The 26461-nt window shown below is 41.9% G+C and overlaps 3 protein-coding genes across 6 annotated transcripts in view; 1 reads left to right on the top strand and 2 right to left on the bottom strand.

Moving 5' to 3' along the window:
- Nucleotides 1-26461, bottom strand: part of PLEKHB1 (pleckstrin homology domain containing B1) — a 367567-nt gene that overhangs the window by 228968 nt on the left and 112138 nt on the right. The window lies entirely within an intron of this gene.
- Nucleotides 1-26461, bottom strand: part of MRPL48 (mitochondrial ribosomal protein L48) — a 525613-nt gene that overhangs the window by 454488 nt on the left and 44664 nt on the right. The gene's annotated exons all lie outside the window — the stretch shown is intronic.
- The window catches only part of FAM168A (family with sequence similarity 168 member A), a 206280-nt gene that overhangs the window by 162291 nt on the left and 17528 nt on the right, over nucleotides 1-26461 (top strand). For 3 of the 4 annotated variants that reach the window (XM_050756425.1, XM_050756424.1, XM_050756426.1), the window contains 3 exons: nucleotides 14712-14792; nucleotides 20227-20253; nucleotides 25267-25392. In XM_050756425.1, coding sequence (XP_050612382.1) covers nucleotides 14712-14792; nucleotides 20227-20253; nucleotides 25267-25392 — 234 coding nt within the window. The remainder of the gene's footprint in view (nucleotides 1-14711; nucleotides 14793-20226; nucleotides 20254-25266; nucleotides 25393-26461) is intronic. The other variant, XM_050756427.1, reaches the window with a different exon arrangement.

Here is a 26461-nt window from a genome sequence, read left to right as displayed (position 1 = left end):
TGCATGCCATCTTTTAAAATTTTCTAGCCTGCAGTATAGGATATCCTTGTGTTCATGAGGACTAGGTAAAGGGACTTTCCTATGATATGATGTCTGGTCAATGGTACAGCTGACTTTTGAATCCACACTGTCTGCCTTTAGAACCCCCGTTCTTCCCACTGGACTGTGATGGCTCCTTTAGGATAGCCAGAGGAGGAAATATCTTCTTTTGATTCACAGTAAGAATGTTTAGGTGGGTCTCTACAAAGTAAGGTTAGGGTTTGCTCTGAACTTACTCTAGTCTGGCCCTGCTCACCTTCCTAGCCAGCCCACAAGCAGATACAGAAGAAAAAAGGGACACTGGTGCCAACATAAGAGTAGGTACTCAAAAATTATTTATCAATATGTAAGTTAACTGATTGTGTCTATTTTTTAAAATATCAAAACCCAGACTTTGAAAATTGAAGTGATTTATGCAAAGTCACAGAGCTAAAAAGTAAAAGAGCTGGAATTGAAACCTAGGTCTGCCTATAAATGAAGCTCCACTGTTGCATAACACTGTACAGTTTGTCTCAACTTGACACCTGCTGTCAGTGTCCACAACAGTAGGGAAGGGGACATGACCTGAGCACAGGTAACACTCTATTTAAGGTATCTCCTGTCACTAACTTGGAGTTGCAGCAACCTTTCCAATCCAGAAGTCAGACCAGATTAAAAGTGTTTTTGTCTTTCTTCCCTGTTCTCCCACAACCCTAATATCTCCCTCTGTGATGGCCTTTGTCCCTGGCAGCCTAATATCAGGGTTACTTATATGCTTGCTTGTCTTTCTCATTAGATGGTGAGTTCATAGAGGGCAAGAATTATGTCTTTTCATTTTGCATTCATTGTAGCACTTAGCACACATTAAGTGTTCAAATAAGTATTTATTTAGTTGAATTGGCCAAAGTTTGTGCACTTGGCTCATTTTTGAAGGCAGTTGCTCAAGTATTAACATTTAATATATACACAATTCTAAAAAGCATGGATTTTTGGCTTTCCAGCCCACAACTAATTATAGCACTGGGAAAGGTCTAAGAAAGGTAGGATACAGGCTTCAGGATGATAAAATAAATATAAAAGTGAATGTTAGCAATCTGAGTGTAAATGTAAACAAAGATACCTTTAGATCTGTGCCCCTAATTTCCTTCATTTTTAAGGGGGAGAAAAAGGGTTGGCTCCTTAATAGATATATAATATGTAATATATACACATATTATATGTTATTTAATATGTAACATTATATATAATATATAATATCTATATATAGATATGTGTATGTGTATATATTATATAATACAGATATGTGTATATAGATATACAAGCGAAAAAAGGCTTGACTCCTTAATATATACATAATATATTTTATAATATATAATATTATATATTATATATAAATTATAATATATATTACAAATATATATTTGTGTATATATTACAAATATATAATATTACATGTTATATATATTATATATTATATATAATCATATATTATAATATATATTATGTATATATTAAGGAGCCAAGCCTTTTTTGGCTTGGCCAAAAAAACTTGTATATCTATATATACACAGATCTATATTATATTATATATACACATACACATATCTCTATATATATCCTTTATATATATATAAGGGAAAATTCCTGTGGACTCTTCTGTCTCCTCAAACTGTCACTTCCTCTCCTTTCCTTTACTGTCAGCATCTTTACTCACTCTGTCTCAAAAAAAAAAAAAAAAGAAAAGAAACAGAAGCCTTGAACAACACTGTACACCAAGTATACCCAACAGTCACCTAGAGGGCACTCCAGTAACAGAAGAATATAATTCTCAGGAATACATGCAACAATCTTCAGGATAGACAGTGTGCTAGGCCATAAAACAACTCTCAGTACATATAAAGGATTGAACTCATACCAAAATATGTTCTCTGACTGCAGTGGAAAAAAATTAGAAATCAGTAACAGAAAGAAATTTGAGAAATTCACAATTATGTGAAAATTAAATGACACATTCCTAAATAACCAATGGGTCAAAAAAGAAATCACAAGGAAAATGAGAAAATTCTTTGAGATGAATGAAACATAACATACCAAAACGTATGGGAAATTTATAGCTGTAATTGCCTACATTAAAAAAGAAGAGGCTGGGCGCGGTGGCTCACACCTGTAATCCCAACACTTTGGGAGGCTGAGGTGGGCGGATCACAAGGTCAGGAGATCGAGACCATCCTGGCTAACACAGTGAAACCCCGTCTCTACTAAAAAATACACAAAATTAGCCGGGCGTGGTGGCAGGCGCCTGTAGTCCCAGCTACTTGGGAGGCTGAGAGAGCCGAGATTGCGCCACTGCACTCCAGCCTGGGTGACAGAGCGAGACTCCATCTCAAAAAAAAAAAAGACCTCAACTCAATAACTGAATCTTTCACTTTAACACACTGCGGGGAAAAAGAGCAAATGAAGCCTAAATCAAGTAGAGGAGAGGACATGATAAAGAAATCAATGAAATAAAATGGAGAAAAACAATAGAGAAAATCAATAAACCAAAAGTTGGTTATTTTAAAAGACCAGCAAAATCAACAAACCCTTTTAGCTCTAGCTAGGCTAATGAAGAACAAAAGAGAGAAGTCTCCAATTACTAAAATCAAGAATGATACAGAGGACATTACTACTGACTTTTATAGAAATAAAAAGGAATATGAGGTAAGACCGTGAACAATTGTATGCTAACAAATTAGACACCTAGGTGAAACAGACAAATTCCTAGAAAGACACAAACTGCCAACACCGACTTATAAAGAAATAGAAAATCTGACCAGACCTATAACAGAGAGAGATTTAGTAATCAAAAAACTTTCTGCAAAGAAAAGCCAGATGGCGTCTTTGGTGAGTTCTACCAAATATTTGAATAAGAACTAACACCAATCCTGCACAAACTATTTGAAAAAATAGAAGATAAAGGAACACTTTCTAACTCGTTCTGTGAGGCCAATATTACCTTGATACCAAAACCAGACAAAGACATCACAAGAAAACTGTGGATAGACCAGTATCCCATTTGAATACAAATGTAGAAACCCCGAACAAAATATGAGCATTGTTTTGGGTCCTATTCAACACCTGATATTGTCACACTTTAAAATTTTTGCCTGTCTAGGCCGGGCGTGGTGGCTCACGCCTCTAATCCCAGCACTTTGGGAGGCTGAGGTGGGTGGATCACGAGGTCAGGAGATCGAGACCATCTTGGCCAACGTGGTGAAACCCCTTCTCTACTAAAATAGAAAAAATTAGCCAAGTGGTATAGGCATGTGCCTGTACCCCTGTAAGCTACTTGGGAGGCTGAGGCAGGGGAATTGTTTGAACCCGGAAGGTGGAGGTTGCAGTGAGCTGAGATAGCGCCACTGCACTCCAGCCTGGCAACAGAGCAAGACTCCCTCTCAAAAAAAAAAAAAAGAAAAGAAAAAGACCATCTGATAGGTATGAAATAATATAATATTCCTTTTATGTGCATTTTGCTGATTACTATTGTGGTTGAACATTTTTCTGTTGCTCCCCAGTCAGCTGTCTGGTTTCTTTTGTGTTTTGTTGCCTGATTAGATTCTATTGGCTTATTTTCATTTCTTCTTGATTAATATGAGTTTTTTAATCTGGCCTCTAGTCCAATGTTAACATATGTTACAAATGTCTTTTATTTCTCTGTGCTTGCCTTTTAACTTTGTTTATGGCATCTTTTGACATATAGAATTTTATGTTTTAATTAAATTTTTCACCCTTTTGTGGTTCTTCCTTTTGGTATCATCTAAGAAACACTTTGTAATCCCAAGGTTATACTGATATTCTCTGGGACTCTGAGATTCTCCTATTTCTTTTTCTTTTTTTTTTTTTTTTTTACTTTTTCTTTTTTTGAGACAAGGTATCACTTTGTCACCTAGGCTAGAGTACAGTGGTGCAGTCACGGCTCACTGCAGCCGCTATCTCCTGGGCTCAAGTGATCCTCCCACCTCAGCCTCCCTTGTAGCTGGGACTATGGGCACATGCCACCACTTTTTGTAGAGCCAGGGTCTCGCTACATTGCCCAGGCAAGTCTCAAACTCTTGTGCTCAAGCGATCCTCCTTCCTCAGCCTCCCAAAGCATTGGGATTTCAGGAGTGAGCCACCACGACCAGCCTGTTTTATTTTATATTTAAATCTTTTGTCTTTCTAGAATTGGAGAAGTGTGAGGTGTGGGGTTGGGGATGTCTAGTTTTATTATTTTACATGGAAAACAAGTGTTCCAATACATTACATTGAATCTGAGCAAGATTTTTCCTTTTAGTAAATGTCTTTAAATGGAACAGTAGAATAAAAGAGTGGACCAGGTGCAGTGGCTCACACTTGTAATCTCAGCACTTTGGGAGGTCGAGGCAGGCAGATCACTTGAGGCCAGGAGTTCAAGACCAGCCTGGCCAACATGGTGAAACCCCGTCTCTACTAAAAAGACAAAGATTAGCTGGGCGCAGTAGCAGGTGCCTGTAATCCCAGCTACTCAGGAGGCGGAGGCAGGAGAATCGCTTGAACCTGGGAGGCAGAGGTTGCAGTGAGCGGAGATCACACCATTGTACTCCAGCCTGGGGGACAAGAGTAAAACTCCGACTCAAAAAAAAAAGAGTGAATTGACCTGAGAGACAAAGGTATTCATGGACCAGATTATCCATTCACAACATTTCACCTTGCTCCTTGATCTGTTTTAGAAGATAAATGCGCAGAGGTTAGAGACACCAAACAACCTCTAAAGTGTTGAGTACCTCCGAAGTGCCTTGTAAATGTAGGAGAAAAAAGAAGCAACAGCACACTCCTGGAATGGGGATTGAGAGAATAAGCCATCTGCTTCACATTAAAATCTCTCCTTTACCGGCGGATAGGGAACTGCAGAGATATTTTTAGATTAGTTAAAAAAAAAAAAAAAAATTTGTCCTGAGGCAGCAGCACACACTTGGCCTTATATATTTACCTAGGAGCAGTTATATTACTAACGTCTAAGCAACTTATTTTCTTACCTTTTTTTGTTGTTGATACTGTTTGTACACTAATGACATAGGAAGTTAAGGCTGATCTGGTTTTAGCAGCCTTTCTGTGCGAGGGCTCAGCCTAGGTGAATGACCCAGAGGTTGCTGGCCTTTAACCTGGATAGGTATGCTTTCTCCGAAGATGCAGCACAACTCAGAGCACAGTTGATTACTGGATATTTCCTCCTGTCTTGTTACCTCAGGAGGACCTGCCTTGCCCTAGATGAGAACAGTGCCTCATTTATTATAGTTCACACCCTTTACAATTCCCTGCAGCTCGCCAGTGGAAGGCTGGGTGGCTGGGCCTTGAATCTAATATACAGGCTATCTTAGATTCAGGTCTGGTGGGCAGGTTCAGAGCCAGCACTACAGAACTGCTGCCTGCTTGGGCTGACCTACATTTTCACCAGTATAGCACTCTCAGCAGCCAAGCCTCCCAGCTAGTAAGAGAAATTCAGATTCATGCATTTTTCTGGAACTAACAGATTCAAGGGTCTATTTATTTTATTTCCTTCTGCCTATCAAAGAAAAGAAGTGGGGGTGGGGCGGGGGGCTAGTACTTGCAAACCCTGCAGTTAGAACGTTTCCCATCTTTCTTTGTAGGTTTTTAGCCCACAGGACTAAAATGGGGTTTTTGTGCTCAGGATCAAATTTTGTAGGCTCTGCCTCCTAAACATCTTTGTAGTCCCCCCTCTCTGCATCCTATTGCTAGTGTTTTAACTTTTCCTTTGGGCTACTGTAGTGACTTACTATCATGTTCCTCCTTCTCTGATCTTAACCACTCTGAACTTTTCATGCTGCCGCCGGAGTAGTTTTTGTAAAACACACACATGAAACCCCCAGTTTACAACCCTCCAATGTTTTCCTATTTTTTTTTTTTTTTTTTATTAATTCCATCCCTTAGCCTGGCATTCAGATCCCTTCACAGCCTGTCCCCTAGTCTACCTTTTTATCTTTATTTCCTGCCACTTTTCCCCACATGCAGTAAATTCAACTGCACTGAACTATTTACCATTTCCCTAATGTGATATGCACTTTCATACCTTCATGCATGGAATCAGTATATATTTCTTTGTCCCTGCCCTCTCCACACCTTGACAAACTCCTCCCATTCATTGTTCAAAGCCAACTAAAATGTTTATTTCTCTCAGAAGCCTTTCCCAACTATTCTAAACATGTTCTTCATTTCCTCCTCAGCATTCTGATAACACTTTCAGCATTCTCTGAATATATCTTACATATATTACACCTGTAGATTAATTTAAATAACTATATTATTTCCCCATTAGACTGTAAGTGCCTCTGTAAAGAACCTAGCACCCTGCTTGCCACAGAGTATTTGCCAGATGCTATGATGATGATGATGATGAAATCTGGATGCAGTCACTTTAGGCCTTCACTGACCACAATCACCATAGTCTTGTTATGTCAGTTCAATTATCTTTTTTTAATTGGGGAAAAACTATCAGCAGAAGAATGAACAAGGCAAGAAGAATAATTGAATTGTTTTAAGGGAAGGGGATTTGTAAATTGAAGTCTGATCACTAGTGAGCAATCAGGATGAGGGAAGATTGAAGGAACTGGGTCTGTTGGATTTGGACACAAGAAAATTCAGGAGGAATCATGGATGTCTTCATATCTCTAGCAGGCTGTCCTGGAGGAGAGGAAACAGACATGTTCTGTGAGGGGAAAACTAGGACCAGGAACTAGAGTGCAGTGGTGTGATCTCAACTCACTGCAACCTCTGCCTCCTGGGTTCAAGCAATTCTCCTGCCTCAGCCTCTGCACTCCAGTGGCTGAAAAAGTGTTCAGGGTGAGATACCTAATAAGTCAGATTTTTAGCTCAGAGTGAAGAATTTTCTAATTTCAGAGCTCTCCAGTCTGTGCTTTGACTCACTGAAGAGGTTCTGAGTGTACCATCATTAGAAGAGTATGCTACGGGAGGCTGAGGCAGAAGAATTGCTTGAACTGAGGAGGCAGAGGTTGCAGTGAGTCGAGATCACACCACTATACTCTAGATTGGGCGACATAGCGAGACTATCTCAAAAAAAATAAATAAATAAACGAGTGGCCTGGCATGGTGGCTCACACCTGTAATCCCAGCACTTTGGGAGGCTGAAGTGGGTGGATCACGAGGTCAAGAGTTTGAGACCAGCTTGGCCAACATGATGAAACCCCATCTCTACTAAGAATACAAAAACTAGCCAGGTGTGGTGGCATGTGCCTGTAATCCCAGCTGCTTGGGAGGCAGAGGCAGGAGAATCGCTTTAATCCAGGAGGCGGAGGTTGCAGTGAGCCGAGATTGCACCACTGCACTCCAGCCTGGCGACAGAGCAAGACTCCATCTCGGGAAAAAAAAGAAGAGTATGCTGGCAGAGGCTATGCTGCCAGTCATGTGTGCCACTGTAAAGGGTATTCCTGTGCTGAGTGACAAATTGGCCTCAATCACCTCTAATACCTCTTCCAACTCTGTAATTCAGTGCCTGTGATACTTTTCAATAACATGACCATGACCTTTCCACTGAGTGGAAACAGTAGTTGTTGTTTTATTTTTTTTTTAAACGCAGCCATCTTTGACCAAATTGACTCTCTAGAGTAATTTCCTATTTTCCTTGGTTTTGAAGATGAAGTGAAAGAATCTTGGCAAAGTAAATGGAAGCCAAATCCAGAGATTTTCTCTGAGTAGACTCATTTTGAGGAGAGGCAGGGAGGTTGGTAGGAATGGATATTGTCTCACTCAGCAGGTCTGGGTTCTGTCTCCACTCTCTACTTATTAGCTCTGTAAGAGAAGTCTTAATATCCTCGTCTCTAAAATGGAACTAGTAATATATTTTGTATCAGATAAAGAAGTGCCTAGCACAGTGGCCAGAACATAATACAGATTCAAAATTACATCCTTCCTCTTGCGCTCTTCTTTATTATCTTGAGAGAATAAAGATTTTTTTGGTCTTGTTTTGGTTTTGATCACCCTAGGGGGTCATATGCGGGGCAGTTTTCTTTTTAATTGTGAGCTTCAAACCGAAAATGTCTTCATTGCCTAAGTATTCTCCTACTCACAAAGAAGTAAGCCTCTTTGTCTTTTTGAGCCAGGGAGTTTGTCTTCCTCTAGCCTTTTGATGCTCTGCTATTTTTAGCTCCTAAAGGTAAAGTATTTTCAGAAATAGTCCCCTGATTTCTGTTGAAAGTAATTTCTAATTTCCATATTAATAAAAAAAATAGCTTTATATTTCTTTAGTCCTAATCCTAGTACCAACAAGAAAAGAGGATTAGATTGTATTGACATCTGTAAAGCAATTAAAATGTACACATCAAAATCCCAGAATACCTGATCACTATTGCAGCCTTTAGGATACAAAGGAGAAAGGCTAACTTGTGTCCATTTATTCTCTTCACTCTTGACCTTCAAAAAATACCAATACAAAAGGGGCAGGTTTATTTCTAAGGACAAAGTGATAATTATTTGGTAGGTGTGGAAAAGGTATTGCTTTTGGGATTCCCTTCCCAATTTGACCACTGACTACCTGAATAATCTTTTTGTTGTTGTTGTTGTTGTTGAGACAAGAGTCTCACTTAGTCGCCCAGGCTGGAGTGCAGTGGGCGTGCATCTCGGCTCACTGCAAGCTCCGCCTCCTGGGTTCACGCCATTCTCCTGCCTCAGCCTCCCAAGTAGCTGGGACTAGCAGGCGCCCGCCGCCACGCCCGGCGAATTTTTTGCATTTTTAGTAGAGACGGGGTTTCACTATGTTAGCCAGGATGGTCTCTATCTCCTGACCTCGTGATCCGCACATCTCGGCCTCCCAAAGTGCTGGGATTACAGGCGTGAGCCACCGCGCCCAGCCGACTTGCTGAATAATCTTAACCAGAAAGTTACTTCACCTCTCAACCTCTATTTGATTAGCTATAAAATGGGAGAAATCACATTAGGATTGACCTGAGGCTCAAATGAAAAGCAAGTGTGAAAATATCTTTTGTATGAGCAATGAGTGAAATATACATGGTATGTCTCAATGACAGTCATGTGTCAGAAGACTGTAGAGATCCTGAGCTCAAGCGATCCTCCCACTTCAGCCTCCCAGAGTGCTGAGATTACAGGTGTGAGCCACCATGCCTGATCAGACTTAATGTATTAACAGTTATAAAACTCCTGGACTCAGGCAACGCTTGAGACCCTGTAATTAATAAATAAATAAAGAAGTAAGTAAGGTAAGAAGATAAGGAAGGAAGGTAAGAAAAGAAGTAAGAAAGGAAGGAAAGAGAGGGAGGGAGGACCAAATAAAGCTCCCCGTAATGCTGCCATTATATAATATCTGCCAAGTTCAAGTGAATTAAAAATAATTCCACTTGGAAACATTGAAGGAACATCCTATAATTGCCCCTAAAGTGAAAGGTATCTGAAATGACAAAACAGGAGTGTGATTACCTGTGGCTGCACAATTTCTCACATGAAGCTGAATACAGATTTTGGCTATGAGACTGGATCACTTGGCTTCCCGGATTAGACCCCTGACTTTCTTCCTGAGAGGTAGCACGCCTCCAGATTGCTAATTAATTGACAAGTTAGCTACCTCAGTTCTAAAATCAGAAAATGATTGGGGGGTAAAGAGGTGAATTTTCTTTGGAATTGGAAAGGATTCAGGGAAAGGCATATTAACAAAGATACATTATTAAAGCTCCAATATTTACAAATCCCAAAGAAGCTTTTAGGGATTTAGGGGTTTAATCTTTGACTTTTAAAACCAGCTTTTCATTGTCAGACAAAATACCAGTGAGCATCTAACAACTGCAGGAAGCAGTGAGACAGGCACTTATACATTGGTTAGAACAAGTACAAATTGATGGTCTTTCTAGAAAACAGTATGGCAAAGTATGTGAAGGCTCTTAGCGTGTCACGTCTCTTCACCTCCGCTATTTCTCTTGTCTGAGTCCCAACATCTATTGCTAGGAGCTTGCAGTAGGCTCTCAGCTGATTGCTATGCTTCTCTACCCCATTATAGTCTGTTTTCAACACATCAATCAGAGTGACCCTTTTCAAACATAAGTCAAAGCATGTTATTCTTCTGCTGAAAACCATGAGGTCTTTTCATTTCACTCAGAATAGAAGTCTAAGTCCTCATAGTGGCCTGTAAAGTCCTACATGAACTGGCCAGCCCTTTACCTCTCTGACTTCCTCTACTACTACTGCCCCGTCATTTGTTCCATTCCAGCCACACTGGCCTTTTTGCTATTCCTCCAACATTGTCCCATATGCTGTCCACTTTAGGGCCTTTGCACTGACTGTTTTGTCTGAAACACTCTTCCTTCAGCTATCTGCTTAACACTATCATTTCCTTCAAGCGTTTGCAAAAATAATACCTTCTCAATGTGTCTTACTCTGATTATTCTGTTTAATATTGCAGTGCCCTTACCCTCGACACTTTGGCACTTCTGATTCCCTTTACTTTGCCCATTTTCTCTTTTCCATAGCACTGAAGACTTTATGTTTAATATTTATCCAAGGGTGCTTTCTCCCACCCTCTTAGAATATAAACTCCACAAGGAAAGGGATCTTTGTTTTGTTCACTGACAAAAGCCCCTAAACCAGTGTCTGGCACCAAGTAGATACTCAAATTGTTGGATGGATGAACTTTAAAGATAGGCCTACCCGGCCGGGCGCGGTGGCTCAAGCCTGTAATCCTAGCACTTTGGGAGGCCGAGACGGGCGGATCACGAGGTCAGGAGATCGAGACCATCCTGGCTAACACGGTGAAACCCCGTCTCTACTAAAAAATACAAAAAACTAGCCGGGCGAGGTGGCGGGCGCCTGTAGTCCCAGCTACTCGGGAGGCTGAGGCAGGAGAATGGCGTAAACCCGGGAGGCGGAGCTTGCAGTGAGCTGAGATCCGGCCACTGCACTCCTGCCTGGGCGGCAGAGCGAGACTCCGTCTCAAAAAAAAAAAAAAAAAAAGATAGGCCTACCCAGCCGGGCGCGATAGCTCACACCTGTAATCCTAGCACTTCAGGAGGCCAAGGCAGGTGGATCATGAGATCGAGAGATCAAGACCATCCTGGCCAACATGGTGAAACCCCATCTCTACTAAAAATACAAAAATTAGCCGGGCATGGTGGCACACACCTGTAGTCCCAACTACTCGGGAAGCTGAGGCAGGAGAATCGCTTGAACCCAAGAGGCAGGGGTTGCAGTGAGCTGATACAGCGCCACTGCACTCCAGCCTGGCGACAGAGTGAAACTCCATCTCAAAAAAAAAAAATGGCCTATCCTTTAACCTAGAGATTTGACTTCTAGAATTCATTCCTAAAGAAATAATCAGTCGGAGATTTACTTAGGTTATTTTAGTTTGTTAGCTATTTTAAAAGTGAAATTTTCTTTTTTTTTTTTTTTGAGACAGGGTCTCGCTCTGTCATCCAGGCTGGAGTGCAGTGGCGCGATCTCGGCTCACTGCAACCTCCGCCTCCCAGGTTCAAGCAACTCTCCTGTCTCAGCCTCCCAAGTAGCTGGAATTACAGGCATGCGCCACCACGCCTGCCTAATTTTTGTATTTTTAGTAGAGATGGGGTTTCACCACGTTGGCCAGGCTGGTCTCGAACTCCTGACCTCAAGTGATCCGCCCACCTGGGCCTCCCAAAGGGCTGGGATTACAGGCGTGAGCCACTGCGCCTGGCCCAAAAGTGAAATTTTCAAACAACTAAAACAGGTAATGGTTAAATGATATATCTACATATGGAATATCATAAAGATATTAAAATAAGCCTTTCGAAGAATATGTGATTACATGAGTAATTGTTTATAATGTTAAAGTGAAAAAGAATATATAATGGTGTATACCCCTACCTCATATCATATATAAAAATTAACTCAAATGGATCGGTGATCTCAATATAAACCAAAACTATAAAGCCGTTAGAAGAAAACATAAGGGTCAATCTTCATGACCTTGGATTTGGCAGTGGATTCTTAGATAGGACACCAAAAGCATAATCAACAAAAGAAAAAAATAGGTAAATTGGACTTAAATCAAAATTGAATTTTTTTTTGCATCAAAGGCAATATCAAGAAAGTAAAAGGACAACCCACAGAATGGGAGAAAATATTTGTAAGTAATACATCTGATAATGGTTTAATATTCAGCATGTATAGAGAACTTCTGCAGTATAACAGCAAAAAGACAAACCACCCAGTGAACAAATGGGAAAATGCCCTGTAATCCCAGCACTTTAGGAAGCCAAGGCAGGAAAATCACTTGAGGCCAGGAGTTTGAGACCAGCATGAGCAATATAATGAGACCCAGTCTCTAAAAAACACAAAAACAAAACAAAGCAAAAAAGAAAAAAAAAAGGCAGGGCATGTTGGCACGCACCTGTAGGCCCAGCAGGAGGCTGAAGCAGGAGGATTGATTGAGCCCAGGAGTTTGAAGCTACAGTGAGCTATGATCCTGCCATTATACTCCATCCTGGGTAATAGAACAAGACCCTGTCTCTAAAAAATAAACAAATAATTGTATTTTTTAAATGTATTATTATTATTATTATTATTATTTTTTTTTTTTTTTTTTTGAGATGGAGTCTCACTCTGTCACCAGGCTGGAGTGCAGTGGTGCCATCTCGGCTCACTGCAGCCCACCCTCTTTAGTAGCTGGGACTACAGGCGTGTGCCACCACACCCAGCTAATTTTTGTTATTTTTTTAGTAGAGACAGGGTTTCCACCTTGTTTGTCAGGCTGGTCTCAATCTCTTGACGATGTGATCTGCCCGCCTCGGCCTCCCAAAGTGCTGGGATTACAGGCGTGAGCCACCACGCCCAGCCAAATAATTGTATTTTTAAATGGGAAAATGATTTGGATAGACATTTCTCCAGAGAGGATATAAAGATAGCCAATAAGTACACGAAAATATGCTCAACATCATTAGTCGTTAGGGAAATGCAAATCAAAACCACACGGAGATCCCACTTCACACTTTAACTATAGAATGGCTATCATAATAATAATAGAAAAGAACAAGGGTTGTTGAGGATGTAGAGAAATTTGAACTCTCATGCATTGCTGGTGGAAATGTAAAATAGTACAGACATTGTGAAAAACAGTTTGGTGATTCCTTAAAAAGCTAAACATAAAATTACTGTATGACCCAACAATTCTACTACTTGGTATGTATCCCAAAGATTTGAAAACAGGTACTCAGACAGATGCTTACATGTCATTGTTTTTGTACCATTATTCACAATAGCCAAAAGGTGGAAACAACCTAGGCGTCCCTCAACAGATGAATGCATAAAGAAAATCTGGCATATACACATAGTGGAATATTATGCAGCCATAAAGAAGAAGAAAGTTATGGTACATGCTACAACATGAATGAACTTTAAGCACATTATCCTAAGTGAAAGAAACCAGACACAAAAGGACAAATAGTGTATGATTCCACTTACATAAAATAGGCAAATTCAGAGAGACAGAAAGTAGATTAGAGGTTACCAGGCTGAGTATTGGGGGATGTATTGTTAATGGTTACAGAGTTTCTGTTTGGGATGATGAAAATGTCTTGGAAACAAATAGTGATGGTAGTTGCATAACATTGTAAATGTCATTAATGTCACTGAATTATATATTTAAAAATGGTTAAAATTGTAAATTTTATATTACACGTATTTTACCATGATAAAAAAATTTCAAAAAAATCTCCCAAACCGAATATAGTATACTGTGGTGAGCTGGAGCTGGTCTGTGTAAGCTCTTGAGAGCTGATTGTGGGCACCTCTTCCAAGCTACTCATTCAGTGATGTTGGTAGCATCAAATTGGTCATGGTGGAAGCATTTATGCCATGGCAGTTGGCAAATGCTGCAAAGCAGCTCCCATCTCCAACCCCTTCGAGCCTGTTGTTAAATATTTACCAGCACACCACTGAATATATGTGTATAAAAATGTGTAGAAAGCCATCTGGAAAGATAGATGTCAAACTGTTAATGATGTTACCTCTGGGGAGGAGAGTAGTATTGTGGCAGGAATGTGAAAGTAAACTTGAACATAAAAACTATAAACTTCTATGTTACTTCCATTGTTTGTTGTTTTTTTTTGGGGGGGGGGGGGGAGATGGAGTCTTGCTCTGTCGCCTAGGCTAGAGTGCAGTGGTGTGATCTCGGCTCACTGCAGCCTCCGCCTCCCGAGTTCAACTGACTTTCCTGCCTCGGTCCCCATAGCAGCTGGGACCGTAGGCGCCCACCACCACGCCTGGCTAATTTTTGTATTTTTAGTAGAGACGAGGTTTCACCATCTTGGCCAGGCTGGTCTCGAACTCCTGACCTCGTGATCCACCTGCCTCAGCGTCCCAAAGTGCTGGGATTACAGGCGTGAGCCACTGTGCCTGGCCACTTCCTTTTTTTTTTTTTTTTTTTTTTTTTTTTTATGGTGAGCATATAGACATATTTCTTGTATTGCTTTTAAAAAATAGACCAAAAAGTCTGCATATATTGGGATTTTGGTATTGGTAACTTTTCTCTTGAGAGGCTGAAAACTGGTCACATATGCTATCTGAAATAGCCCATGGAGAGACTGAAGGCCAAGCCTAGGACTTGGATTCTGTTTCCTCAAAAATCTGCTTTGTTTGTTTGTTTGTTTTTTGCCTAACTAAATAAGCGTTTTCTTATCTCTCTGTAGGTTACCCCACAGCCTATCCAGCAGCTGCCCCTGCCTACAATCCCAGCCTGTACCCCACCAATAGTCCCAGTTATGCTCCAGGTAAAGAGAAAATGGGGACCTAGCAGTGGCAAATGGGGTAGGAAGGGGGATTCTATTTGGAAAAACAAAACCACTTGCTGGCCTTTTCCTGTTCTTAATTGCTCCGGTCCCAGCCTGTCCAGGCTTGATTTTCCTGGGAGTCCCCTCTGGGAACTGGGACAATCAGCCTCAGGGTGGGGGCGGGAATAGAACCTCCTCCACTCTGTCTGGGACTTAAGGTTGACTCATCTCTCCCACGCTGGAATATCTGAGACCTGCATCCTCCTCATGGAACCTTTTCTGCTCTCCCAAGCAATGTCCAAATTCATTCTCTGCTGAGTTTTCCCTGAGGCTGCCACTGGGACACACATACACCTTGGGACACACACACACACACCTACACACCTTGGGGCACACACACATGCTCTTGCCACCAGAGAGTAAAGAGCTGTTTTTCAAGCTGAGATAAGCTACTTGTTTTTCAAAAGTAATAAAGGCCCAACACTTGGATTGAGGTTGAAATTTCAGGGTTTGAAAATGTTGAAAAGGTTTTTTCTATTTTGGGCTCGGAGCATTGCAGCAGTCTTAGTTCTGATCTTAACCCTCATGCTCAGTTGGTGCTCTAATACTCAAGAGCAGGAGAAAGAGTATGGGCTCTGTGGTTAGAAAGTCCTGGGTTTGAATCCTGATTACCCAACTCACTAGTTCTAAGGCCTTGGGCAAGTCACCTCACCACTCTTAAGATTCAGATGTGACTGCCTGCCTCAGGGTTGTGGATGGTTTTATGTAAGTTCCATTTACTCAACAAGTATTTGTTGAATGTCTTCCATACTGGGATAGAAAAATTAAAAGATGCCATCTTTGCCTGCCTGAAGTAGCTCCCATTTGGGAATCTGGCATATAAACTCATTGCAGTACTAATCTGCTAAGTATTATAAAAAGGAATACATATAAGGGAAGGAGGAGGGAACAACAGTCTGCCTGGGGGTGAAAGTGTAGGGCAGGCTTCAGAGAATGGAGAACAATAGAGATTTGAAGGAGAAGTAGAAGCTGTTCTTTAAGCACACAAGGAATAATGGGCATTCCAGGCAGAGTAGAACATGGGCAGAGGCTTAGAGATGTGAGAACATGACACTGTGAGGAACGTAGAAGTAGGGGAGTGGTTAAACTGTGAGCAGCTAGATGAATCTGAACTATAGATATACAAGGGCCGGATTTGGAGAGGCCTTGAATCTCCTGATAATACGCACCCCCCCGCCCGCCAACCCATGCCATTTTCTTGTTTAGCACTTATCATTATAGAATTAGAAAGCTTCAAAAGACCTTAGAGATCCTCCACTTCAACCTCTTCTCTTGACAAAGGAGAAACAAAAAGCAGTGTTTTGTCCCAAGTTACCCAGTGAGTCAGCATTCGCATAAGGACTAGAATCTTTGGCAGATCTCCTGACTCTCGTCCTATGCTTTTCTCTGCCAATCTAGTGTTTATTCTACTGTCATTCTCTTTCTTGGGGCTTACTTAAAGGAGGAAAGAATACAGGTTGTCTGAAGACCTAGATTTGAGTCCTCACTCTGTCATTTCCTAGATTCGCAACCTTAAAGTCACTTGACCTATTTGAACCTCATTTCCCCCATCTCTAAGTAGGAATCATATCATAATTATACACACATACCATGAAGTTATCAGACAGCCCCTCTTTTTGGGACAAACAAGAACTATTTTATGTAAATAGGTAATGGTATCCCCTAAGGTGCTTACATAGATGTGTCATTTCACAGACATTTTGACTCACCCTGTTATGCCCAAGACACTTTGGAAGACCTTGTAGAGGATTCAAACTTGAGGAAGCTGTAATCACTGCCTTTGGAAAGCTTTTGAAGGGAGCAGTGACACATGGGCTAAAGTTCTATAATGGTATCTCAGCATTGGTTTTATATTTACCTTTAGTCAATATGACATATAATATTTTCCCCAAGATCTATGATAGAAGACAGAAATAATAAAAGCTACAGAAATTCTCTCTGATAATCAAATTTGGTAAGTTCTATCTTAAGTACAATGGCTTCGAGGATCATGTATATCATATATAAATAAATGATTTAAATTTAAGTGCTATGAGATCTGTGAACTGACTTTGTAAACTGTCTAGACTAAAACAAAATGAGTTGTTGCAGAAGGTCAAGTAAGATCAAGAATGAAGAAGATTCATTGTCTTTCTAGTCAGGAGGCCATCAGTGACCTCATTGGAAGCATTGTCAGTGAGGTGGTGAGGCTAGAAACCAGAGTGCAGTGAATCAGGAGTCAAGAAGTAGATTTAGCATATATAGCCTATTCTTACTAGAAGCTTAGCTACCAGGAAAGGAAAAACAAAAGGACACTGACTAGAAGTGAATGTAGGGTTGAAGGAAGGTTTTCTCAGATATGAGTGTGGGGTACTGATAGGAAGGTGCAAGTGGAGAGGACAAGTCAGAGACACAGGAGAGGTGGTGCCAGTCAGAGCCAGGCCTCCACAGAGGCTGCTGTAGGGGTGGGAATTCTGGAGCTCAGTTCTCTTCTTTGGTTTGGGAAGTTGAGTAGCGGGTGGAGACAGGGTGCCACACGCAGGAGGGCAACTAAAGGAAAGACTAAAGGAAACGTGACAGGTAGATATGCTTAGAATAAATTGCCCAGTGGAAAGTGGAGAGTTCTCATCTAATGACCTTGATTTGCTTAGACAGAGGGGAGTAGGGATCAAGGGAGGGTTCTTAACCAGGGAGGTCAGGATGTGAGAGCCTCACAGGAAGGAGTAGGACTGGAAACTACCAAAAGATAACAGAGTAGGGTCACACTGGGGGCCTATCTGAGTGGTGGAGGCTGCGAATTTGTCCAGGCTCTCATGCCCAGCACTGGGCTATTTTCTCATAATGTTCAGCACTTCTAATGATAGATTGTGGGATTGTTTTAGAATCAGTTTGCCAATAAGTGGAAAGACATGGAATAAATAGCTACTGTTTGTTGAATGTTTTCTATATGTCAGGAACTATTTGAAGTTCTTTATCTATATTAGCTTGTTGCATATTGCAATAAACTTTTGAGGTTGGTACCCTTATTATCCCCATTTTCCAAATGGGAAAACTAAAGCTTAGAGAATTTACATAACTAGCCCAAAGATCCAAGCCCCGCCCGCACCTTGCCATTGTGCCACATGAGCTCTTAACTGCTACACTGTAGTTGTATCAGTGGGCCAGAGAGAAATTAAGGCATTAGACTGGCTAAAGAGGGAAAGGAGTGCAGATAGGAGGAGGCTGAAACTGTAGGGAAAAAAAGAGAGATTGAGATTGAGTGCATCCTGGCATGTGTATTCAGCTTTAATTTTAAAACAAGCAAAAAGTAAGCCCTCATCTAACTTGAAATTCCCCAATTTTGTTTTTAAAAGTCAACATATTTCTACTAAAGTCACCCAGACTGTTTTCTCAAAAACGCACAAAATCCACAAGAGAGGGTAATGCTAGAATACTGTATTAAAAGACCCCAAACTCGGAGTTGAAAGACCTAGGTTGTAGCACTAGCTTTGCTTCTGATTTTGGTGTGACTTTGGGAAGATCCCTTTCCCTTTGAGTTACTTACACACACGCGCGCGCGCACACACACACACACACACACACACAGAGCATATTTTGGAATGCTGGCCTCTGGATTCACAGTGCAGGTTTCCTGACTGTGGGGGACTTCCTACCATGGAGAAGCTGGCTCAAGGTCAGAGAGGACAGTGTAGGTTACTCTCACCTTCCTGCCAGAGCCAGCCATTTGTGATGCAGAGAGGTACCTTCAGAAGGAACCAGGCTCTTAGGTTTAAATTTCTTTCAGCTGCTTTAAGGAGACCAAGAAGTTGCTTGAGAGAAAGCTATTTTTAGCAGCTCTGAGTACCCTAAGATGTCATCTGTCCAGGATGCAGGGAAACATTTCACTCTTTTCATTGGTTCTGAAAGCAGTGTGGGTATTTGGAGCTTTTTCCCAAGCTCTTAATGATTTCAGGGATCTTATTTAAGAACTCTTTGGCCCCATAAGAGGTAGGAGCCAATCAAGACTTGGCTTTTAGAATCTAGGGACCTATTAATGGTAACCTGGCTTGAAAATAAATGAAGGGATGGATAAACAGATTAACTAATACAGATAAAAATAAAATAACCTCCTCATGAGAATCTGTTGACAAAAACATTTTCCCCTATTGTCTCATTTGATTTCATAGCATCCCTATAAAGTAGAAATACACTATTCCCATTTTACATGCAACAGACTTGGAGAAGAGTAGGGAAAAGGAATTTGTGCTTTCTGAACAGCTGCCCTGTTCCAAGCCCTGCACAAGTCATGTTACAAACGTTCATTTTTACCTTAGTCTTGTAAGTTAGGGCTTCCTGCCTCCAACTTTGTTCAGACAGGTTAAATAAGTTGCCCAAAGTTATACAGCTAAAAACCAGTAGATTTGGGAGGGCAAGGCAGGAGGATCCCTTGAGGCCAAAGGTCAAGACCAGCCTGGGCAACATGATAAGACCCTGTGTCTACAAAAAATTAAATTAAAAAAAATAGGCAGGCTTGGTGGCACGCACCTGTAGTTCCAGTTACTTAGCAGGCTGAGACAGAAGGATCACTTGAGCCCAGGAGCTGGAGGCTGCATTGAGCTATCATTGCACCACTGCGCTCCAGCCTGGGCAACAAAGTGAGACACCGTCTCCAAAAAAAGCAGTATAGCTGGGATTCAAACCCAACTTGTCTGACCCCACAACCTGTGCTCCTTCTATAGCACCACAGTGACCCACAGGCTTCAGGGATGGAGTGCCTCTGCATTGGTCGTATCTCAGAGGTTTTACAGACAGCTCTTTAGAGGCCAAAGATGGTGATATTGTCTCTGAACCTTCACTTCCTCTAACACAAAGTCTCTGTCATATGTGAAATCCCTCTGCAGTTCCTGGGATAACTGAAATGTATTATAAGAGACAAGCAAAAAGCAGGAACTTGGGCTTGTTCACATCCAGGCAGCTCTGGGTCAGCTGCCTGGAAGATACTATGGCATCCAGGGGCTCTCTGCATTGAATGGACTTTCCCAGATGACAAGTCTGTCACCCTCTCTAGGGTAAAAGTGCTTCACTTTTATTTACCGGAGTCTCGCTCTGTCACCCAGGCTGGACAAGCTCACTGCAAGCTCCGTCACGCCATTCTCCTGCCTCAGCCTCCCGAGCCTACAGGCGCCCTCTAGGTATTTTTTAGTAAGAACTGTGCCAGGATGGTCTCGATCACCTGACCTCTTCCGCCCGTCTCGGCCTCCCATTGGGATTACAGGCTGAGCCACCGCGCCCGGCCGATTTTTGTGAAGTGAAGCTGGGGAGAAACTGCTATGCAAAACGTGTTTATGTAACTGCAATGTATACAACCTTGCACAAATTCTTAGTGGTAATTTCAACTAACATTTCTATCCAACAGAGTTTCAGTTCCTGCATTCAGCTTATGGTAGGAAAGCTATTTTTCCTCATCTGTATTACAGCCTATGAATGTGTTAATCTTGTAACAGTGGTAGATCCCCTCTCCTTTCCTCCCCAAATCCCATCCCCTAGGCTTGGGCTCCCCCCAGGTGGCTCAGCAGCAGTTCCTAAAGCATGCAGGAACATGTCTGATGGTGCCAAAATCATGGGTTGGAGACACACATGAACCGTCCCTAGGGCAGCAGCAAAGGATCATGGCATTAAAAGGTGTCTTGTCACCCTAACCTGGCTGCTGAATTCAAACAAATGAACAAAAATTCCAGGACCTGTACACAGCTCCTCAGTTGGCTTTGTGGCAGCCTCTGTGAAGGAGTACCTGGATTATGCCTATTAGAACCCAAAAAACTAGTTTGCCCCAGGATCAGATTTTCCATCTCCATCGGCAGTCTGACATGTTTGAAGACCTGGTTGACTTGAGATACAATCTGTTCCCTTAGCCCAGAACTTGAGCTCTGGGCTCATTTTCCTAGAAGATGCTGAGAGGTGGAGGGGGGTGGGTGGGGCAAGCGTGCTAATAAATGAGGAACCAGAACTGGGTTCTCTGGACAGTGTGGACTCCAGGCCCAAGGCACCACGGGAACTTCTGGGCACCTGTGAGGGTCCCAGCAGTATAACTTGACTAGGTCCTTTTTGTCATAGACAGGAAGGGACCATGGGAAGGACTTGCAACTTTCACCACCCTCACCTGGGCTGTTCAGGAAAATGTTTTTGTAAAATCTCTGCACCCTTTCTCAACTTTTAACCTTGAATTATTTGGATGCTGGAAATTGAATTTGTGTATCGCGCATCTGTCAGGAGATGAGCTGTGAAATTTCTCCTTGCCACTGCTGTGGGCTGTGTGATCTTGGGCAATTTACTAATGTCTCCAGGCCATAGATAAATTGTTTAATTTCACATGATCTCTGAGGTCCCTTTAAATGCTAATACATTGTCCTCTTATAATTTTATTACTTCAATTTTGTTAGTCGCAGACCTGTTTCTCATATAGTCATTTTTTGTTTGCCTCAGGATATGTGAACCTGGACAGAAGGGTGCATAAAATAAGTTAGAGAAGTTCTCATTCTTCCCCTTCCAGTTATAGCATCTGAAATAGATCTGCGTAAAGAATACGGATGGAGCTCTTCACTTTATAAAATTCTGTGCCAGGCCCTAAGATGGCCCTTTGAAAATATGAAGACTAGTAAGACAAGGGGCTTGTTCTCAAGGAGCTCACAGTTTAGTGGAGAGAAGACATGCTGTTAAGCACAGGTGCTTCCAAGAATCACAGGGATTGGGATAGTCAGTTTATAGGGATGCAGGAGAGAGCTGTGTTTAAGGGGTGGGGAGAAGGAAAGGCTTCATAGTAGGTGCGAGTCTTCAGCTCATGATTGATGGATTAATTAATGTTACCAGATGGAGTTTGGGGAGAGACATGCCAGAAGAGGTAGCAGTGTGGACAAAAACATGGAGATGTGAAGCTCCTTGGCATATTCTCGGAATGATAAGCAGTTTCTGTGGCTGTAGTATGGGCAGGAGATTGACAACAGTGAGAGAGTCTAGAGAGGTCATTGGGACAAGATGATCATGGTGGGGCATTGAGTGCTACACAGGAGTTCAAACTTTAGCTTAGAGTCAGTGGAGAACTATGGAATGTTTTCAAGAAAGGGGGTTTTATGGTTAGGTTTAGGTCTTAGGTATATCGCTCTGAATGCAGCTTGAAAATTGGAGGGAGCAGATTTAACATGAGGAAGCAGTTGCAGTAGTCGAGATGAGAGATGATGAGAGCTTCAGTTAGAGCTGTAGCCTATAACTTTGGAGATGGAAGAGGGGATGGATACCAGAACTAGAAATTAGAAGACTAGGTGACACTTTATTTTTGACCCTCACATCAGTACTATGAAGCAATCAAGGAGTGATGATTATTGCCATTTTATGAGACAACAAAACTGAAGCTTAGAAAGGTTAAGTGACTTGCCCAAGATCCCACAGCTATTAAGTGGCAGAGCCCAGGCTACAACTCAGATTTCCTGACTCAGTGCATTGTTCAGGATGATGGTCCCTTGCTGCCTCGTCTCCTTGTAAATGTGCTTAACAGATTGTTCAACTGTCAGAGGGCGTGAGGGCCCCGTATCCAGGAAAGTGAACAACCCAGCACCTGGATGTGGGCAGCATGCTGTGACTGGGCCCATGGCCCTTCACTGCCAAGGGTTCTCTCTCTCTGTCTCTCATTTAATTGAGGGATAACACATAGACAGCAAAGTATATAAAGTACACTAATCTTAAGTGTACAGCTTAATAATGTCTTTACATATGTATATGCCTATATTTAACTACCTCAGTTCAAAATACAAAACATCTCTAGGAAGTGGTACTTTTCAGGCACGCAAAGGCAGGCATGCCGTTCTGAGCAGCCTCCTCTGTGACTATGCCTCTAAAAGCTTCAGTTGGAATTGTCTTCATCCCACAGCTGAGCTCTGAATTGTTCCCACCAATAGAATAGGTGACTTTAGAATTATATACAGAGGGGCTGGATCACATGGTACGACTAACTAATGGAGAGGTCAAGTTGACAGCTAGTATTTGTTTTTTCATGTGTTTTCACATTTATCTAGTTATTTAAATTATAAGGATTCAAACATACAGAGACGTACAGAAAATACTAATTCATTTTCTTTATAATGAAACCAGAAGAAAATAAAGAAAAATATTTTTATTCAGAAAAAGATATAGTATAGTTCACGTCATCAGTTGGAAAAGACATAGTAACCAAAGGCACAGTCGCACTTGCTTCTTTCCTGGTTAACCTGGAACATTATTTTACTATGTATCATGCTGTCTTGTTCACTCCCTGGTTGGCGTGTGGCTGTGTTGCATCCCCAGCTAGACCATAAGTACCTTGTGTGCGGTGACTGTGACCCAGGTGTGTTCCCTCCCACCCGCGGCACTCCCCTCAGTGCTGAGTGCAGTGTAGGCCTCAGTCACTCTTTGGATAAAAGAGTGATTTACTCTTTTGTAAAGAGTAAGTTAAGTTAGACTTACTAACTTTAATGGTCACACAGTCCTTCAGGCTAATGTCAGACTTTTGGCTTATGATGAAAATTATGGTAAAGTATATACCACTTGGAGGAAAAAATTTGAATGGAATAGAACCTCCAAATTCTCTAAATTCTTACAGCTAAATTCAGGCCTCCTGCCCCCTGATGGTGTTCCTGTGGGGTCTTAAGGGCATGGGCTTGCTTTATCTGACTTTTCAGAGCTACATGTTTTACTTTTTAGAGAGTTGTTTTGGGTGGCCACTGCTTTCCAGCCACATGTGTTGCAGAGTCTAAATTTGGAGACATGTTTATAAGATTTGTTAACACTAATTGGATTCTTTACCCCTTTCCTGTTTCCCACCCCCCCAAAGAAAAGAAACGCAAAATGATTGTTTAAAACGGACTATCCTCCTCCTGCATTGTCTGCAGAGCCATGTCTTAATGTCCAGGAAAGGCCCTGGGCTCTACATGGAGTTCTGCTGAGTCTCCATTTCTCTTAACAGAATTATCCTTTTAGTGTGACTTTCCTGCCCATGATTTCCTTCTCATTTCTCAGCATCTGCTGTATATATCGCAGGCCATTAATGCAAACACAGAGTCAGCCTACAATAGCCATAATTCTAGTCTTGGTTCAACAAAAACAGCACAGTCCTTGACCTTCTCTGGCCCCAGTACTTCTGGGATAGAAGGAACCAGAGGTATTACCTGTAACCTGAATGGGCAGAGAGGGTTACGGGATCTCTCTAGAGGTAGAATGTCCTTGTCCTGGTGGAATTAGAGAGTGTATAGGCATACTTTATTCTCATAACACCCTGTCTTAACCTCTTATTTAAATGTTTTACGTATTGCCAATGTAGCCCCCACCTTCTGCTAGTATACTATGTAACACCCCGTATCCATGACCCCCCCAAGACTTTGAGTGGAAAAGATGCTGCTAAAATTATTCTTTTTACCATAAACAGAAATTTGAGTCAAGAATGTTTCCCCTCTAGTGTTTGAAATTATAACAAGGAAAATGTCTGAAAAGTTAGGCAAGTCCCACTTCAGAACTCTGTTTCTTTTCTCCTTCCCCCTCAGGACACCACGAAGGTAAGTTATTTGAGTCTCTCCCCACTTCTAAAACCTATCATCCTTCAAATGTCTCGAACTGAGCTTTGAGTCAGCCTGGGAAGTCTCTGCACATCTTAAACTGGGCCTCATCTATATTTCATACCTACCCCAAATTTCATATGTGCTTTCTTAATGGCCCAAAGGACCACCTCTAATTCATGAGGAGATATCCCACATGGGGCACCCAGTAACACGTGAGTAGGAGATATTCAGGGGTATGCAAGAAGTATGTCTGGCCTCAGCTGGGTGTACAGGAGAAGGAGTTATTAGCAAGGAGTACCCACTAGCTAACTAGGTTCAGTGTAACACAGTGCCCAGTGCCTTTTAAGCTACCATGGCCACAGCTCAGTCCCTTCAGAAGGGATGGTAGTCCAACAAGGTTCATGTAATGTGGTCATTATTTGTGGGCCTGTCTTTGAAAGCAGCTTATAAATATACCTCCAGATGGTATTTCAGACAACCAAGAGTGCTCAGCTGATCTGGTGAACACACAAAGGCTCCCACGTTGCTACACATTAATGGGAAAGTGACTGAGGAATATATCAGAGCCTTAGGCCACAGTGTCAGGTAGTAGGAGATGGCATTCATGGGCATCTTTGTGGTTTTAGTAGTAGGTAGAAAATCCTGACTCTTTTAGTATAAATTCAGATTTCCCTGATTTCAATCATTTGGAAACATACTTCAGCATTCCTCCTAACCCACTTAACCATCTCAGAAAGGCTGAACCATCCTGTGTGTCTGAACAAGCCCCTTGGGTTGTATGTTTCTGTCCAGCACAAGACCCTTGCTTTGTGTCTGTGATTGGTGGTGGCCACTTCTTATTTCTGCCTAATGCCATTCTTGTGTCTTCCCTTAAGCAACTCTGCTGATGAAACAGGCCTGGCCACAGAACTCGTCTTCCTGTGGCACTGAAGGCACCTTCCACCTCCCAGTGGACACCGGGACCGAGAACCGAACTTACCAAGCATCCTCTGCGGCTTTCAGTAAATACAGCCTGTCTCCTTTTCTTGTTCCCCTTGGTTGGGACTGATTTGTTTCTTAGGAAGAAAGGAAAGGAGCTTTTAAAAATGACATTTATGAGATAAATACTGTTTTAAGAGGTTCTTTTACCCAGGCAAAAAATTGGCCCTCCTTATTCAAGAAAGGTCATCCTCTTTGATCATGCACTCAGCTTTGGGGAGACACAAAGCACTGAGGGAGGGAGAAGGAAATACTCACCTAGCCAACAAGTTGATTGGGGAAGGACTATTACTGCTTTTTAGGGGGAAAAGACAGAGGGCACATTTTGAAGGTCTGTGGGTCTTTGGACAGAGAGGGCTCCCCCTCTAGCACAGGGCTTCTTAGTCTCAGCACTATTAACATCTAGACCAAATCATTCTTTGTTATGGGGGCGCTGTCCTGTGCATTATAGGATGTTTAACAGCATCCCTGGCCTCTACCCTACATGCCAGTAGGAAAGCCTCATTATGACAACCAAAAATGTTTCTAAACATTGCTAAATGTCCCTTACAGGGCACAATTGCCCTCTGTATGAGAAACACTGCCCTAGTGGAAGCTGCACTGTGGGACCAAGATGTGTATGAGGAGTCTTCAGGGAGGCCAGAAACCAGCTAGCCAGTCAGACTCGTCATATTCATCCTGAGGCTCAGTAGGGTAACTGATGTTGTCACCTTCACATCTAATTTTTAACACAAAGTGGTTCCACCGGGGAAATGAGGACGAATGTTTAGAAATTACTGAGTGGCATTTTGACTCCATATAAGGAAGAACTTTGTGTCTTGTCGGAGCTGTTCAATAGAGGAATGACTGACTTTGGATGTGGTGAGAACTTATCTCTTAAGTTGTAAGGGCTGGACAAGCCCTCACAGGGATATTCCAGACAAGGCCTGATAGTGTGTGTTTCCACAAATTATTAATCTACTAAGTAAGTAGACTAGAAGAATTCATTGTATTTTTTTCTTTTCTTTTCTTTTCTTTAAAACATCTGTGTTAGTCTGTTCTTGTGTTATTATAAAGAAATACCTGAGGCTGGGTAATTCATAAAGAAAAGAG

This window comes from Macaca thibetana, chromosome 14 (assembly GCF_024542745.1).
Source record: "Macaca thibetana thibetana isolate TM-01 chromosome 14, ASM2454274v1, whole genome shotgun sequence".
NCBI lineage: Eukaryota > Metazoa > Chordata > Mammalia > Primates > Cercopithecidae > Macaca > Macaca thibetana.
This window is presented reverse-complemented; position numbering and strand designations above follow the sequence as displayed.